At 41.1% G+C, this 17,596-nt stretch overlaps 1 protein-coding gene across 2 annotated transcripts in view; it reads right to left on the reverse strand.

The window, feature by feature from the left end:
• The window catches only part of LOC108704958 (kelch-like protein 2), a 73,869-nt gene extending 60,781 nt beyond the window's left edge, over window positions 1-13,088 (reverse strand). The window contains exon 1 of one of the 2 annotated variants that reach the window (XM_041589268.1): window positions 12,569-13,088. Coding sequence is in view for 1 of the 2 variants with exons in the window: in XM_018241704.2 (XP_018097193.1) it covers window positions 12,569-12,645 (77 nt within the window). In the remaining variant the exon portion in view is untranslated. The remainder of the gene's footprint in view (window positions 1-12,568) is intronic. The other variant, XM_018241704.2, reaches the window with a different exon arrangement.
• Window positions 13,089-17,596: the final 4,508 nt, after the last annotated feature.

Consider the following 17,596-nt stretch of genomic DNA (forward strand, 5'->3'; position numbering starts at 1 on the left):
ATGGTGTGGATTTTTTTAAGTTAATATTTTAACCCTTACAATTTTTAATGGTTGTATATTAGAGATATGTTTATAGTGGCTCATTTTTCCCATGGAATGTAACTTGTGTGAAGCTGGAAATCCCCTTTAAAAGCAAACCTTGTTGGTTGTTATGGGTTACTGAACCAGACCAAACTTAGTGCCTTTTATCACATATAAGGGTATGTTTTATAACAAGGACAGATAACATCTGATTCTCTAGCTGTTGCAGATACACAACTACCCAACAGCTGCTAACCTTGTAAGGGATGCTGGGATCTATAGTGGCTTTCTGAAATGTCCTCATCTCAACTCCATTTGATCAGCCTGGGTATTGTATTATCATCCTATAATACACAAAAGCCATGAATATCCTGTAAATTATATCCTTATAAACGGTGAGTTCTGATGTCATCAGTTATAAACGGTGAGTTCTGATGTCATTTCTGTCACATGACTCACTGAAACTTGTGTATTATAATAAATAAAGTACCCCCAGTTGTAAAATATGAGGATATTAGAAGTTACCTCGGAGTTTCATGACCTGTATAAAAACACTCGGCCTTCGGCCTCGTGTTTTTATATGGTCATGAAACTCCTCAGTAACTTATAATATCCTTATATTTTACAAGAGGGGGTACTTTATTAACTATATATTTATATAGCACACATATATTCTGCAGTACTTTAAAGAGATTATTGTCATTCACCCTGTACTAGTGGAGCTTACAATCTGTGGACACTATGGTGAATTTTATTTGAAGCCAAATAACCTTCCTGTATGTTTTTTTGCAGTGTGGCAGGAAACTAGAGCAAGAACATGGAAAATACACAAACGCCTTTAAAGGGAAACTAACCTGAAAGTCACATGTAGCATGGAGATCAACAGACACTTAGGGGGTTATTTATCAACGGTCGAATTTTAGAGTTATGTGAACTTTTTTATACCTCAAATGAACTCATAACACGAATGGTTTCTAATTTAAGAAAAAAACTTGGAAAAAAAAAACGAATCAGCAAATTCAGGGTTAACAAACCTAAAACTCGAATTGATCTAATTTTCTGCAAAAAAAAACCTCAAAACACTTGAATTGATAGCGTTTTAGAGAGAAACCCTCCATCATCAAATGGTTCAAGGGACCTCTGCTACGGACTTCTACATGACCCCGACAGGTTTTAGAAGTATATTTTCGGATTCAAGCTATTTCCAGGATCAGGGTATAATAAATCTTGAAAAATGTTTGTTTGTTTTTTAACCCGAAAAAATTGTTTTTTGACTCAAAAATAACGTAAAATGATTTTGTGGAAAACACACCTCGAACTTTAATAAATCTGCCTCTTTGATTTTGTGCGAAAAAATCTTTAGGCTAGGGCCACATGGGCATAAAATCAACCTGCCGAAATACGCAGACCACTTTCAGCCCCTACCGTGAGCAGTAGCCACCTTCTTCCTTGCACATCTGAAACCATTAGGTTGGCTCCAGCTTGAACACATTCGACAGATTCTGGTGAAGATATGCGAGCCATTGTATTTTGCACTAAAATCCATTGAGTGTGTTTACGCAGGAGCTGACACAATAGTTCCATATAAGTATTTCAGCAGGCTGATTTCAGGCCCTGTGTGGCCCTAGCCTTAGTACCCTAACTCACAATGACATGCTGTTCTAATTCACCAATCAGATCTCAGCACTACATAAGGTATGACCAAAATGCAATAAAATATCACTTAGGGTTTCTAAAGTCACTGACAGTCAGTCAGCCATCTGTTTACCCCAAAATAACAAGCCTTTAATCTGTCCTCTAATGGTTTCAGGAATACACAGCAGCTCACTGTGGCAAATATCAAAGGTGCTGACTTTCAATCTGCCATCTGTTTACCAGAAAATGACATGTCTGCCCAACTATCCAATCAGATTGTGCCACCCAGAGTACTGTAGAATTACTTAGCAGTACATTTGGGAAAGGAAAGACAATGTTATATGTGAGTTTACATATATATATATATATATATATATATATATATATATATATATATATATATATATATATATATATATATATATATATATATATATATATATATATATATATAAAAAGTCAATTGTGGTGAGCGCACTCTTACCGGATTTTTTAGATGATGGGTGCGTTGGTCAAGTTTTTTGCATATGTAGTAAAGAATGGACCCGCACTCCAATGTTCTTAGTGAAAAAAATGATGTGTTTTATTCACAATGCATATCCAACGTTTCGGTCCACGCCGGGACCTTTCTTATATATATATATAAAGGTTCATCGGGGGAACGGAAAGTCGCAAAGAACAAAACAATTCCCACCAATAAGACTAAAAATCCACATCTCGCGATGTAATATTTTTCCTTAAACTGTTTTACTGAATTTTAATTGCACACTCTTAAGTGCTTGTAGGTGTCGTAATCTTTGGGCGCAAACAGAATGACTTTTTCTGTCGGAGGTGGTCGCTAAACAGTTTCCGGGTTCGCAAAAGCTATATTAAATTCGCTCAAAGCAATATTTGTTCACACAAAGGCATAACTTTTCTCATTGCGAATAGTTTTTCCATTAGCAACTGTTATTACATTCCCCCCTATATGCGGTCTACTTGCCTGAAATCCTTATTTGGTTTACCAGCCAATGCAGAGAATTTTAATATATCATTATTTTTTAGCTATAACATCAAATTTCAGACAGCACCAGGTACATTATCTAGCATAGATATACAGGTAAAGTTGTTGGACCATGTTAGCCACTCAAAATGTTACAGGGAAACCCTTTTTTTTTTTATATAAAATACAACAAAAGTAATATAAAGGTGATACCTTTACTGACTAAGATAATCATAACAAGCTTACAGAATGTTTTAGTTCCTTTTTCAAGCTTATTACACACACACACACGAATATGATATGTTAGAAGTTAAATGAATATACTGTAGGCAGATTATCCCGAGATAAACTCCTATGAACATGCATTGTTATATTTTGTGAGTATTTTGTCTGAGCTGCTTTCCGTCACACCATCTTAAACCACCTTACATCAGACCATGTTAGTGATCCCACCTGGATTCAATAACCTTGCACACCGATCTTAAAGGAAAACTATACCCCCATAATGAATACTTGAGCGAAAAGCCTTCGTGCCGGCTAGAATCTAAATTGCCGACGGGATGGCACTCTGAGCACTTTGTTTTCCAAAGTGGCCCAAAGTTTCCTTGTGAGACAACTTCAGAAATCGAAGTAATCCGAGTGCCATCCCGCCGCTGATTTAGATTCTAGTATGCGGGAAGGCTTTTCGGGAGATTAGTAGCCCGAAGAAGAGGCGATTTTTCAGAGGGCGACTAAATCTCCCTGAATCTTCACGCGTATCTCTACCCTAAAAGGAAGAGGTGTGGAAGCAAAAGACAGAACGCTGTCTGTTAATTGGTTCATGTGACCTAACAAGTATAGTTTGTTTGGTTTGTTTGCGTGCACAGTGAATCACACAATCCCTTTTTTTTTTTTTTTTTTTTTAAATGGCAATTTTCTATTTAGGATTACCCAATGGCACATACTACTAGAAAAGTATATTATTATGAAAATTTTTATTTACATGAATCAGGGTTTTACATGAGCTGTTTTATGCAATATATTTTTATTGAGACCTACATTGTTTGAGGGGTAAAGTTTTCCTTTAAGAGACCTCCTTTTCAAAGGAGAAACAGAATTCCATGAGACTCAATCCATACAGAGACAAAAATACACATTCCATAAAACATTCTTCCAGCACAGCAGTATGTATAATGTGGAAAAGCACTTATATGAACATGAAGAACTTTTTAAAATTCATATATGGTTTTATACAGACTTAAAAGGTTGAACTTGATGGGCATGTCTTACTTTGTTACAAAAAGAGAAAGTTTCCTATGTTTCAATCCATGGAACAGGTTGCAGCATATGCAGGCAAGTGCCAAATTCATATTACTGGCCCCATCATAAAAGGCAATATGCTCCCCACTTAGAATATTATTTGGAAATTCTGTATTAAGCCAATTTAAGCAAATGCTGCCGAGAAGCACAGCTGGCTCCTAACCGTTTCAGTATGTCCAACTATGACTCATCTTCAGGATGTCATTAACTAATCATAAAAAAATTAAATATAATTATTTGATCTCTCAGCATATTTAGTCAGTGTGATGACAGATTGTTTGTGGGTATTGTCAGGACATCTGTCATTGCAATAAAGCTAATAATACTAGTAGTGTTTCCCAAATGAGTCCTTAGAGAGCATGCAGTAGGCCAGGACTGAAGCATGGTGAAACAATGTGATAGCGGTCCTAGGGCATTCCAATTAACTCTTTCAAACACGAGTACCTTTAAATACTAGGTGCTAGCCATGGAGAACCCCTGTAATTGAAAATGACCATACCCTAACCAAAATACTCAATGGGTTTTGCCTGAAAACTTGAATAATTTGAGCAATTCGAGTTTTTTCCCGCCGAAAACGAGATTGATTCGAGTTTACGGGTTTCGGAAGTCGAACTTGCAGAATCTAGTTTTTTTCCGTTAGATTTTTTTCTTAAATAAGATACTATTTGAGATTTGAGATATAAAAAAAACTAACATTCAACCTTTCATAAATAGCCTCTTGCTAAGTGCTACCATGCAGCAGTCAGAAGCGATGAAAATTGAGTGTCGCGTGGAACCATAGAAAGGTATGTGTATGTGAGCAGCTTAATTGCAAAGGTTATGCAAATGATTCAGTAATAAAATTCTATTTGCTTGGGTTAATAAGTACCTAACATAGGCAATATATTCATTCCACTTCTAGGGCAGGCATTCCAAATACCAGCACCACAGTCCACAATACACTCAAAAAATTCTAGGAGTAATACGGTTTTAGACAAAAAGACTAGAAATGCTGCACGATTACATTTTGGGCCCCTAAATCAATAAAGATCCCTGTCTCAAAAGATGCTGTCTGTAGCCTCCTATCATTCTTTGCTCTTTTGGGCAGTCAGCTGAGTTAGTTGATATTTCACTTAGCAGAAATTGAAATATCAATTAAAATTAAATTTTAACGGGTCAGTGTTTTATTCATTACTATAATTCACTTTGTCAATTTAGATTCAAATAATATACAGTATACATACATACATACAGAGCTCCTACTTCTATACCTGTGCCCGCCTCAATGCCACGGAACGTGTCCGGCGTAATTGGGGCACTAGGAGGTCACAAACTTTGTGCAGCCATTGACTGAACCCGGAAGTCCTGCAGGATTCAGGTCAGCCCACACATCACTACTCCTGAGGTTTTTAAAAGCATTGTAATAAAACATCCTGGAACAAGCAAGATTTAGTTTAGTGATGGGCGCTACAAAGAAATACCTTGCTCATTTACAAAATCTGGCAAATTATGAAAGTTTGAACACATTTCTGTGATTTTTATGTGTTATTACAGTTTTGTTTTTAAGTTGAATTGCCCTTTAAGATGCAAGTAACAGTTTCCTCAAGAGAAATGCTTATCTTAAATTGTTACATTTGTTTCTTTGCTTTTCTTAAATTTTTACAAAAGTATCGAAGTGCACCTGGCACATATTCTTGGCTCTCTGCCAAAAGCCAATTAAGTTAGAAACTTTGTATCTTTTGTATCTCTGGCTGTTCAGTGCAAGAGATCAAAGAGAAAATCCGGACATTTCAGTAACAATCTGGGACTGTGGGTTGAGCTGTCAAAACCTGGACTGTCCCGCGAAAAACCCTGTTGGGACTGTTGTATTATGGGACTTGTTCAGTAAAAAGGAATCTCATGGTTTCTAGCATGTGAGATTATACATATGCTTATGAGGACTTAACGTGTATACCCACCTAGTTGCGATTTGCTGAACTGTATAGTTGCTGATATTTTGACCAAAGTGTTCTGTGTGCCTTAAACATCAGTATTTATAAACAGTTTTAAAATATTTACTCCAAAGAAATCACTATCTCAGTCTAGGAACGCTAGCATCTGCTTTACTTCAATGACGCAACCACAACCTCCAATACCTACATAAGTATATTATAAATAGCAGAAAGGGGGGGGGATTTATTCTGAGAATGCAAAGAATCGGTGAACTCCTCTCCCCCTATCCCCTCTGTACTGCCTGTGCTCTCAGACAAAATAAACAGAGAATTTAACTGTACAAACAGGATAAGCTTTGATTGAGAATAGGCCTTATTTACTCCATTCTCCTGTCTGTTTTTACAAAGCCGCGTGGAAACGGATTACTACAGAGTTTTTCATTAATCATTTTACCACTTTCCAAGCAGTTACCCCTATAATGTCACATGTAAACATCCTAAAATTTACTGATTCTCTAATTATCTGCTATATTTAAAAGATGGATTATAATAAAAACATTAAAGGGGAACTCCAGCTTCCAAACCAAAATTTGATAAAGAGGCCCACATTACACAGAAACCCTTAATATACACATCACAGTTACCTGTTTCTTCAAAACGTATGAATAAATGCCATTTTCTATGCTGAAATCCAGCTGTTTAACAGTTCTCTTTCTGCATCATTTGAAATAATGGCAGGGAAGGAGGGACTATACACTGATGAATTGTAACAACTTCTCCACAGCTAACGGACAGCATGCAGGGATTCCTTATTGAAATCACCTGTGCAGGGAATTTGTGGGGTTTGGATGATGCAGGCTACAGACAGATTGTTGTTGATACAAAGTAACAGTAGTCAGCCAGCTCAGCAAAGTAGTCAGACAGATCAGTAGGAGAGCAGGGGGCTAGGCTTAGGGAACTGTTCCAAACCATTAAAAATCGTGAAAAGTTTGCATATTTTTTAATTGATGTATATTGCAAAGTTGCTTGAAATTATGTTTACTTTTCATACAGCTCAAGTTAAGTTTGTGTGGAGTTCCTCTTTAAGTCATACATGAAAGGCATGATGCCCATGTGCAGGCTGGAGGTAGTACAGGGTCACATTTAGCTTGTGAGTCTCCAAAAGGACAGTATTTAATAAGAGTTTAAGCTAAAGCAAATGGACTTTGTTTTCTTGAAAACAAATAAAATACAGTGTTCTAAAGCTATCCTGCTGTAATAGTAAGAAAAATAAAAGTCTGCATAGGTCTCATAGATTCATCCCCCTGGGGACTGCTGGGATAAACATATGCATATATGAGATATGTCTTACATCATGGCGACTAATACGACTGAAGATTATGCAACTAGAATTAAAAATCAGTAAATATAGAACTGCAGACAAGAAAATAAAAATTCTGCACAAAATAAAGCCATTTAGGTTGGGGAATCTCTGACCTTTGTTGTTATTTAATCTCTATGTGTTGTGATTTTATATGCAGATATTGTAATGATTCATAGAATACAGAGCATCCTGTAGCGCAATATAAACATATACTGTATTTAAAACATGCTGCGTGATTTTCACCCCCCTCCTTCCTTTCAGTATGATCTTTTGCAAATATTTAAACCTTGCACTAGTTATACCTAAGATAAAATTCTATCTTGACTATGAAATAGAGCATAAATAACTCCGTCTCTTAGGAGAGCAACAGACAGCTTTAGCGTAAAGTTTCACTGGAGTCTAACTGCAGGTTCCATAAAACAGGCTTCCAGGCTTTTCGTTAGAGGAAATGTGATTCATGGCGTTCTTCCCAAGAACAAAAACAGGAAAACCTCCTGTCTAGAATTTCATTTCCAGAATCAAGAACACACTTAAAATTTCCCTTAACAGCCTTAACACTTTTTAGAAACCACAAAAAAAAGTCAATCCCTTTTGGAACATCTGGTGCCACCACCAAATCAATTCATAGGAACCAAATGTCCTGCAATAGGCATGGGGCATCAATTACACGCTCTAGAACCACTTATAGGATAGACGCTACTTAAAGGCGAATTCAACCCTAAAGTAAAAAAACCCTACCCCCACCCCCCACCTAGCTGCTACCCCGGGCAAATGCACCTAACTCTTTACTTACCCCCCGGTGCAGATTCTGTCCAGCGGAGTTCACGTTAGCAATCTTCTTCACTTTGTTAATCTTCGGGAAGTAAGTGCTGTAACGGCGTATTCACAGTTGTAGCATTTTCTCAGTTCGCAACAACTGTGCATGCGCCAAAAGTGAGGAAATTGCCAAATTGCAGCTCTCATCCTGAAGATTATTGAAGAGCCGAAAGATGGCTGCCGTGAACTCTGCTGGACAGAATCTGCCCCAAAGGGGTAAGTAAAGAGTTGGGGAATTTGCAGGTGTAGCAGCTAGGCTGGGGGAGAGGAGGGAGGGGGGCCTATGTAGGGTAGGGCTTTTTTTTTACTTAAAGGGATACGGTCATGGGGAAAAAAAAATTCAAAATGAATCAGTTAATAGTGCTGCTCCAGCAGAATTCTGCACTGAAATTCATTTCTCAAAAGAGCAAACAGATTTTTTTATATTCAATTTTGAAATCTGACATAGGGCTAGACATTTTGTCAATTTCCCAGCTGCTCCAAGTCATGTGACTTGTGCTCTGATAAACTTCAATCACTCTTTACTGCTGTACTGCAAGTTGGAGTGATATCACCCCCCTTCCTTTTCCCCCCAGCAGCCAAACAAAAGAACAATGGGAAGGTAACCAGATAACAGTTCCCTAACACAAGATAACAGCTCCCTGGTAGATCTAAGAACAACACTCAATAGTAAAAACCCATGTCTCACTGAGACACATTCAGTTACATTGAGAAGGAAAAACAGCAGCCTGCCAGAAAGCATTTCTCTCCTAAAGTGCAGGCACAAGTCACATGACATGGGGCAGCTGGGAAACTGACAAAATGTCTAGCCCCATGTCAGATTTCAAAATGAAATATAAAAAAATCTGTTTTCTCTTTTGAGAAATGGATTTCAGTTCAGTGCTGGAGTAGCACTATTTACTGATTAACTGAACTGTTTTCTGATGACAGATCCCTTTAACTGTTCAATTCTCCTTTAAACAGATAAGATATATGAAAATGGCAGTTATGAATTAATCCACTAAGCAATAACGGCAATGTGCCCAGCCAGGTTCTCCTGCGTAATGAAAAAAAGGGATGCCTTTGCTGGCAACTAATAAATAAAATAAGATAACTATCAAAACAGGGCCAACATATGGGGTAAGGTCACACTAGGCGTTTCGGGAGATTTGGTCGCCTGGCGACTAATCGCCTCGTCTTTGCGGGGACCAATCTCCCTGAACGCCTTCCCTCACTCCCTCTTATCATATAATAATCTCTCTAATGCTTTATTTACCAGTAGGTCTTTCCAGCTGACACAAGGTCACCCATTCTGATTAGAAGAAAAGAGGTTCCGCCTAAATATTTGGAAGGGGTTTTTTACAGTGAGAGCTGTGAAGATGTGAAATTCTCTCCCTGAATCAGTTGTACAGGCTGATACATTAGATAGCTTTAAGAAGGGGTTGGATGGCTTTTTAGCAAGTAAAGGAATACAGGGTTATGGGAAATAGGTCATAGTCCAAGTTGATCCAGGGACTAGTCTGATTGCCATTTTGGAGTCAGGAAGGAATTTTTCCCCCTCTAAGGCAAATTGGAGAGCCTTCAGATGGGTTTTTTTGCCTTCCTCTGGATCAACTGGCAGATAGGTAGTTAATAAAAAAAGAAAAAAGGTTGAACTCAATGGACATGTGTCTTTTTTCAACCTTACTTACTATGTTACTATGTTACTCTGCGCTGGCTAAAATGAAAAATCGTTGAAGCTAATCACACGCAGCGATTTGTTTTCCGAAGTCGTCCGAAGTTTCCTCGTGAGGCAACTTCAGAAAACGAATCGCCGCATGTGATTAGCGGCGGCGATTTTTCATTTTAGCCAGCGCAGAGTGAGGGAAGGCGTTCGTGAAGATTGGTCCCAATTGTGTAATGTGTAAAACCCAATTGTGTAATATGTAAACTTCAAGATGGAAACGCAACATGCGGGCTGGTGTCATTGAAATACATTGATTTTGGGATGCAAAAGCATGAAGAAAAGACTCCATCAGACTTATCTGATCCAACATTACAATATAACTGTGGGGGGTGATCAGATTTTGTAGCATCCTACAAAATCTTGTGCTGCTGCCTGGCAAGATCAGATAAAATCTGGCCCACAAAATCTGATCAAAATCATCCATGTAGTTTGTCCGTTATCCCCTGAAACTCCATCTTTAAAGGAGACATTTTGTGTAAAAAAATAAGAATGTACCAGTGTGTAGATATAGAAGAATTATAAAAAAAAGTTAGTGTTTCAGGTCGATTTAATGAATATTTCTGCAAAAACACTAATAATCCTCCCTTTTATTCCACGTCCTGCTCCCTGAATTTCTAGGCTCTCAGCTCACTGCACTGTAGGACAGGAACCAATCAGCAGCTAGCAGGACCTGATAGGTCTGTGCTTGTGTGACTGCAGAGCTGTGATTGGCTGTCCCCCTCCTACTGTGCTTCTGGAAGGGACCATAAGGAGACGCCCACCCCTCATTTGAAACAGACAGGGACCAGAGAACCTCTATAGGGAGCGCCAATAAAAGGCGCAGTTTTTAAAGATAATATTAATTTTTAGCACAATGTGATAACAGCAACATATATTACTTGCCTACAAAATTAGGGTTTTATCATTTATCCTAAATGTTTCCTTTAAACCTGATTTATGGATGATCAAACATACCAGATGGTACCAAACATTCTATGATCCAAATGTAAGCAAACCATGGCCTATCAGGTTATACCCACGTGACAAATGTTACTGTACCTCTAATAATAAGTGAATAAGGCTTCCAGAAGTTAAAGGGATACTGTCATGGGAAAACATGTTTTTTTTCAAAGTGCATCAGTTAATAGTGCTGCTCCAGCAGAATTCTGCACTGAAATCCATTGTTTAATTTTGAATTCTGACATGGGGCTAGACATATTGTCAGTTTCCCAGCTGCCCCCAGTCATGTGACTTGTGCTCTGATAAACGTCAGTCATTCTTTACTGCTGTACTGCAAGTTGGAGTGATATCACTCCTCCCTTTACCCCCCCCCCCCGGCAGCCTAACAACAGAACAATGGGAAGGTAACCAGATAGCAGCTCCCTAACACAAGATAACAGCTCCCTGGTAGATCTAAGAACAACACTCAATAGTAAAAGCCAAGTCCCACTGAGACTGATTCATTTAAGATGGCCATACACTAAGATCCACTCGTTTGGCAAGGTCGACAAACGAGCAGATCTTGACCAGATATGCCCACTAACGGCTGAGCGATATTGGATGAATGCGAACGTTTGGCCCTGAGGCCAAACAATCGGATTACTATACTACGAATGGACTTTGACGGGTCGCAGGACAGCATCAACTAGCCGATTCAGTCCTGAATCGTACAAAAAAATCAAACTTGACCGATCAATATCTAGCTGATTTTTGGCCTGATATTGATCGGTTGGACCCGTCAGGAGCCCCCACACATGGGCGGATAAGCTGCCGAAATGGTCTAAAGCTGGCCATAGACTCAAAGATCCGCTCGTTTGGCGACATCGCCAAACGAGCATATTTTTCCCCAACATGCCACTAACGGCATGGCTATATTGGGGGTAATCCGAATGTTCGGCCGTATGGTCAAACGATCGGATTTCGATACGCCAAGGGGCTCCAACGGGTCGGTCGGGTTGAAATCAAACCTTCCCGATCGATATCGTGGCCAGATATCAATTGGGAAGACCCGTCGTAAGCCCTCATACACGGGCAGATAAACTGTCAAATTGATCTTAACGACCGATATCGGCAGCTTTATCTGCCCGTGTATGGCCACCTTTACATTAAGTAGGAGAGATAACAGCCTGCCAGAAATTAGTTTCAGCCTAAAGTGCAGGCACAAGTCACATGACTGGGGGCAGCTGGAAGACAATATGTCTAGCCCCATGTCAGATTTCAAAATTGAATATAAAAAAAAAATCTCTTTGCTCTTTTGAGAAATGGATTTCAGTGCAGAAGTCTACTGGAGCAACACTATGAACTGATGTGTTTTGAAAAATGTTTTTCCATGACAGTATCCCTTTAGCTTTGCCTGTGCTCTGATGTGTGTTCATATCCAGAATACAGTACAGTGTGGGCAGCCTCCCACAGCAAAAGCAGAACCTTTTACTGATCAGCTGTCATTTGGGTAGCAGCCATCCCCCACAGGAGGTCTTGTAAGGTCAATAGCTGCTCTCAGGCTTTAGGATCAGTGAAGGCCTAGCCAGTGTAAAAAAAAAAAGAAAAAAGTATAGCCCAGCTTAGATATATACAACCTGTACTGGCGGAGCAAGCTATGTTAGTACATATGAAGTTGTAGATGACTGAGCATCCCAGCAGCCCGTGCCCATATGAAGCCCCATATACTACTATGCAATAGGTTCCACAGTAAATAGTGGAAATGCCAGCGAGCCCCACATCCAGTCGGTCAGATTTGCGTAGAAGGCGCAGCTGGTGCATGTGCGTCTGGTTAGACGCAGTATCTGGGCAGACTGGGGGATCTGCAGAAGTCACACAGGGGAGCAGTGCTGCTGATATAACACACATGCTTGTCTTACACTGTAGTTGTGACAGGCGACGAGGTCTCCATGCTGTTGGCTGGGGTTGCACTACTGCGGGGTGCTGTCAGCACCATTCCTCGGGCCGGTGAAGCGGGATCCCCGCAGCAACTGAGCAAAGCAAACCGGTTCCCCGATCATTCCATGATCATCCGTGGACTCCAGACAGCGCTACCAATCCGGAACGCAAAGCCTCCTGTACAACTCCCCTCTGCTCAGCGCTTTGGTTTCACTTGTCCTTAACACAGCGGCGCGGTACTGGGCACTGGATTAATCCAACAGAGGGTAGGCAGGGGGAACCACTCAATCCCAACCCTTCCTTTGCCGCTCCTTCCACTCTGTATGAACTGCTGGTTACCTTCAACAACAGGCTTATCAACATCCTGAGCCTGCACTCCGTCAGCCAATTAGGGTGGTGCTAGAAAAAAACAGGTGTCTCCCTCTGCTGGTGGAAGACTCCTCCGCACATCTATTCGCGAGTGCACAGCATCTTCTGTTCGCACATTTCAGGCTACACAGTTAAAGAAGCGACTTTAAAGTGGTGAGAACTGTGCGATTCGGCCCCCCCCTAAATGATTAAGACACGCCCACTAACTTAAGCCACGCCTCTAGTGTAGCAATAAATCCTTGCAGGGGCCCCATCAGTGGCGTAACTAGTTGTTACTGGGCCCCATAGCAAATTCAATTTAGGGCCCCAAAATATTTATAAGTTTGCCTATTTTACCAAGATATATTAAAATTGCTAATTAATTAGGGTCTCACTGGGCCCCCTACACTCCTGGGCCCCCCTGCAACCGCAGGGTCTGCTTCCTCTATAGTTACACCCCTGGGCCCCATATACTTTGGAATTCTCCATGAATATCTATTGAAAAAGTGTACCTGGTCCCAGGGAGCTCAGCATTGTCTGGGTGTGTTTCCTCAGGGGCTCCTGCCCTTAGTAACACCACCCTCATAAAATGCTTGAAAAAGCACAAACATAGGCACTGACTGTAGAGCACAGGCCCGGACTGGCAATCTGTGGGTTCGGGCAAATGCCTGATGGGCCACTTGCTTTAAAACATAAATGGGCTGCTCACCTAAAAATGCAAATTAGGTCTGTATTTAATATGTAAATGAGCCACTCACTTTAGAAATGTAAATGAGCTGTTGCATGAGGCAGCCTAGTTTCTTCAAGTATGCCACACTTTGGCCCTATGACACACATGTTAATCTTTTATCTGCCAGGGGGCACACAAAGGAAAATTTAGAATATACTGTAAGTATAGGGCCACTAATCCATCTGATAGAATAGTTGTGACAGAAACTAGATATTTGTTGCAAAAGACAGTTCTAGCACATAGGGTTTATATATTAAAATATCTATTAATAAACATTCGTTCTAGTTAACCATGGGGTTGGAAATATATATCATGATTACATGGGCTGCTTTGATACTTTTGCCAGGGCTACTTTTTCCTCACAATGGTCACGTTTGGTGGTCACACCCATTCCAGCAGAGCTCATTCCCACATTTGAAACCAGTTTGCAATGTAAAAGACACACCCAGAAAGAAAGGTCATATAGGTTTGTGACTCCTTCATGTACAGTGACTAGGGTTGCCACCTGGTCGGTATTTTACCGGCCTAGCCAGTAAAAATGATGGTTGATCCCAATTTTATTAATAGGGAAAAAGGACAAATATATAGGAAGGCCTGTATTTTTTTCCAGAAAAGGTGGCAACCCTAACAGTCCTCCTTCATGTACAGTGGCTAGGGTTGCCATCAGGCCAGTATTTTACCAGCCTAGCCGGGAAAACACCTGCCAAGGCTGTTGCTGGTAAATTTGTAATATCCCAAAGTGCAGCCCCTGGCCCGCCCCCAATCCACCCCCTTAAACCCCTCATCCAGTAAAAACTTACTTTACTCTTCATCCTTCGCAAAGATTTTCTGGCGATGTCATCTCCTCGCCATCATCATCCCATCCCTTTACGTCATCGCCCCACCTCCTGGTGTGTCACTGTCCCCACTGGCCGGTAAGAATATTTTATAAAGGAGGCAACCCTTACAGTGGCCCCAACACTGTATGAGTGGGCCCAGCATTTCACGAAGCTGTTCGCCAGGGGCTCACCATAAAATCATACACCACAGGCCCACTTTCCACACTCATTTTTCTCCTGTTCTTAGTAATCTTTTTTATTTTGCTAGCCTCCTCTCTATCCTCCATCCTTCGCTCTGTGTTCTGATACAGAAGTAGGCAATGTTCATGAATAGGCAAATAAAGTCCAATGACTGGGTGAGCAGCAGGGGCCTGGTATCTGGGCAGGTTAGTCTAACACTGGCAATATACATTGTATTACAAAAACCTACATAATTTAATGACACTGCCCCAGAAATTCATGACAATGTGGCCCCAGCATTTTATGATGCAACAGCATTATTATCACATAGTGTTGACACCTGGCTGGTATTTTAACGGTCTGATGCTTGATGCCAATGTTATTAATAGATATCACATATTTATCAAGTGCCAACATATTCTGCAGTACCAGAGCCGATCCAACCCGGCCAGGTGCCCTAGGCAGCCTGGCGGGCCAAGGCGCCGGCTCTGCGTGCGCTCGACTGCGCATGCGTGAAAGTGTGCTCCAGTGCGCATGCGCGAAATGTGCGCGCGCATGCGCAGAAGCGCATTTACGCCAGTGCCAGTCGAGGAGAGACGGGACCGGACACGGGGTAGGCGACAGAGCAGGTACGTGCCTGGCGCCCCCTCAGCTTTGCGCCCTAGGTACGTGCCTACTCTGCCTACCCCTAGTTCCGGCCCTGTGCAGTACTGTACAATAAATCAGTGTACAGTATATATTGAACATACACGTTTACTCACAAAAAACAAGGTATAACTGATACTTGAGGTAAAGAGGGCCCCAGCTCCCAAGTTACAGGCCTCTCTGACATGGTACTGCCACTCCTGCCTCCTCTCTTTCAATGGGGAGTGTAATTTCAGGACCCTAAGGCCTTAGTGTCACCCATAAACCTTGCCACCCCAAGGGGAGGAGCATTTGTGGGGTCAATACCCCCAGTGGCGTAACTACTGGGGGAGCAGGGGGTGCGATTGGGCCAGGGCCCGCACCCCCTCACGGCAGCTCGCGCGCAATGAATCCCGTGCAGTTCCGGGCGTACGGGGGGGGGCCCAGCTGCGCATCTCGCGCCAGGGCCCGCCCCCCTCTAATTACATTACTGAATACCCCCTAGAGTTATGCCACTGCCTCTGACTTGTCATTCAAGAGGTATGGATGGATCATGTTTTTTTCACCCAGTGTATTTATGCTTGTGGTGAAAATGCAACTCTAGCCTAAACTAGGGTGATTGTGGCTAAGCCACACAGCTAAATATCCAACAAAACTGTCATATGCTTTCCCATTATTGTCTAAACCTGTTCTATATATGACAAAATTTCCAACATGAACCCATCTGTGGCAGAAAAGTCCAAATGGGCCCACCCATGTGATCTGATCATTGCCATGAGGGTTGAATAATCTGATGAGCTAATGCATTGGCAGATATGCTTGTTTGACAAATATGCTCCAGGGGGACACAAGGGCTGTGGCCACATTAATTGTTAAGGAATATACGAGTCAGCACACACTCCTCCACTCCGTAGGTGCACGTTCCAATAGTGGCCACAATCCACTCAATACAGCAAAATCTCGTTCATGGACAGCACCGTGTTTGTATAAATAAAAAGCCTTTATTGTTGCATGGCTACGACCAAAGATACAGTAACGTTTCGAGCCACATCCTGGCTCTTTGTCAAACTAACTGATACATTTATCAGACTTCCTTTTAAAGTGCTCCAGATAGCGCCCTCTGGTGTGCTAAGTTAAGTACAAAACATGGTCTATTTAAAACATTAAACACACAAAGTTTCCAATACTATACAATGTAGCAATACAAATGTAAACAATATATCTTGTTGCACACCAATTTACCACCTGCGGCGCTCCTGGAGATGAGGTTACTGGGAATCACTGTTTGTTTCAATAATGTTAGTTTCCCCGCTCTGCAGCTTTTAGTGTTGGAGTACTCCCGCTCCAAGTATATAGAAATCTGTAGTAAAAGAAATAAAAGTGCAAAGAGACAAAGGATCTTTTCTAAGTGCAGTATTTAGTTGTAGTTCAACATATCCCTGCATAAAAAGTTACACTCACAGGATAAATCTCGCATATAAATTCCTTATATCGCATCTAAATTCCTTATCTGTCCATATGTGTCCTTCTCAGTCCCACTCTGTGTGTGTCCAGTGCTCGGAATCAGTCCTGTGCCGGCAAATAATCTTTCTATTGTCAGGATCTCGAGCTCTCTTGAGATCTCAAGAGAATATATCTTGTTGCCACTGGCACTTATCTGTTCATGTAATACAAACTGTTCACGTTATTAAGTGTAAATAAATATGCAAAATATAAATATTAAAATCGAGGTTAAAAGCAAAACTTTAATAAATTGTCTGCAAATCGTATTCTTTATTGAGGCCATTGGGGGTTAAGGTTTCCAGGTGGCGGATCCAGTATGCTTCCCTCTTTAAGAGTTTTCTTACTCTATCACCACCCCGGTTAGGGCGGGGTACAGATTCCACTACCTGAAACCGTAGCTGTTTTACCCCATGGCCCATCTCCACAAAGTGCCCCGCTACAGTTTGCTCAACCTTTTTAGTTTTGATAGCCGATTTATGCTCCCTTATCCTTTCCCTCACTTGGCGGGTAGTTTGTCCTACATACAAGAACCCATACAGGCATTTAATCACATAAACTGCATATGTAGTTAAACAAGTGTGGTACCCTTTAATTTTAATAGGGGTACCCTTCCGGGGATGATAAACAGTCGGACCTTTCAAGCAATTAGAGCAACAGTTGTAATTCAAACATGGAAACGTTCCATTTTTCCTGGGTTGCAAGGTCGACTGTCTATCATCCACACCTCCCAAGTCGGATTTTACCAACATTGAGCCGATCGTGCGTCCTTTTTTGTAGGACATTACTGGAGGAGATTTAAAAGCTGG

Source organism: Xenopus laevis, chromosome 1L (genome assembly GCF_017654675.1).
Source record: "Xenopus laevis strain J_2021 chromosome 1L, Xenopus_laevis_v10.1, whole genome shotgun sequence".
In the NCBI taxonomy this organism is placed as follows: Eukaryota; Metazoa; Chordata; class Amphibia; order Anura; family Pipidae; genus Xenopus; species Xenopus laevis.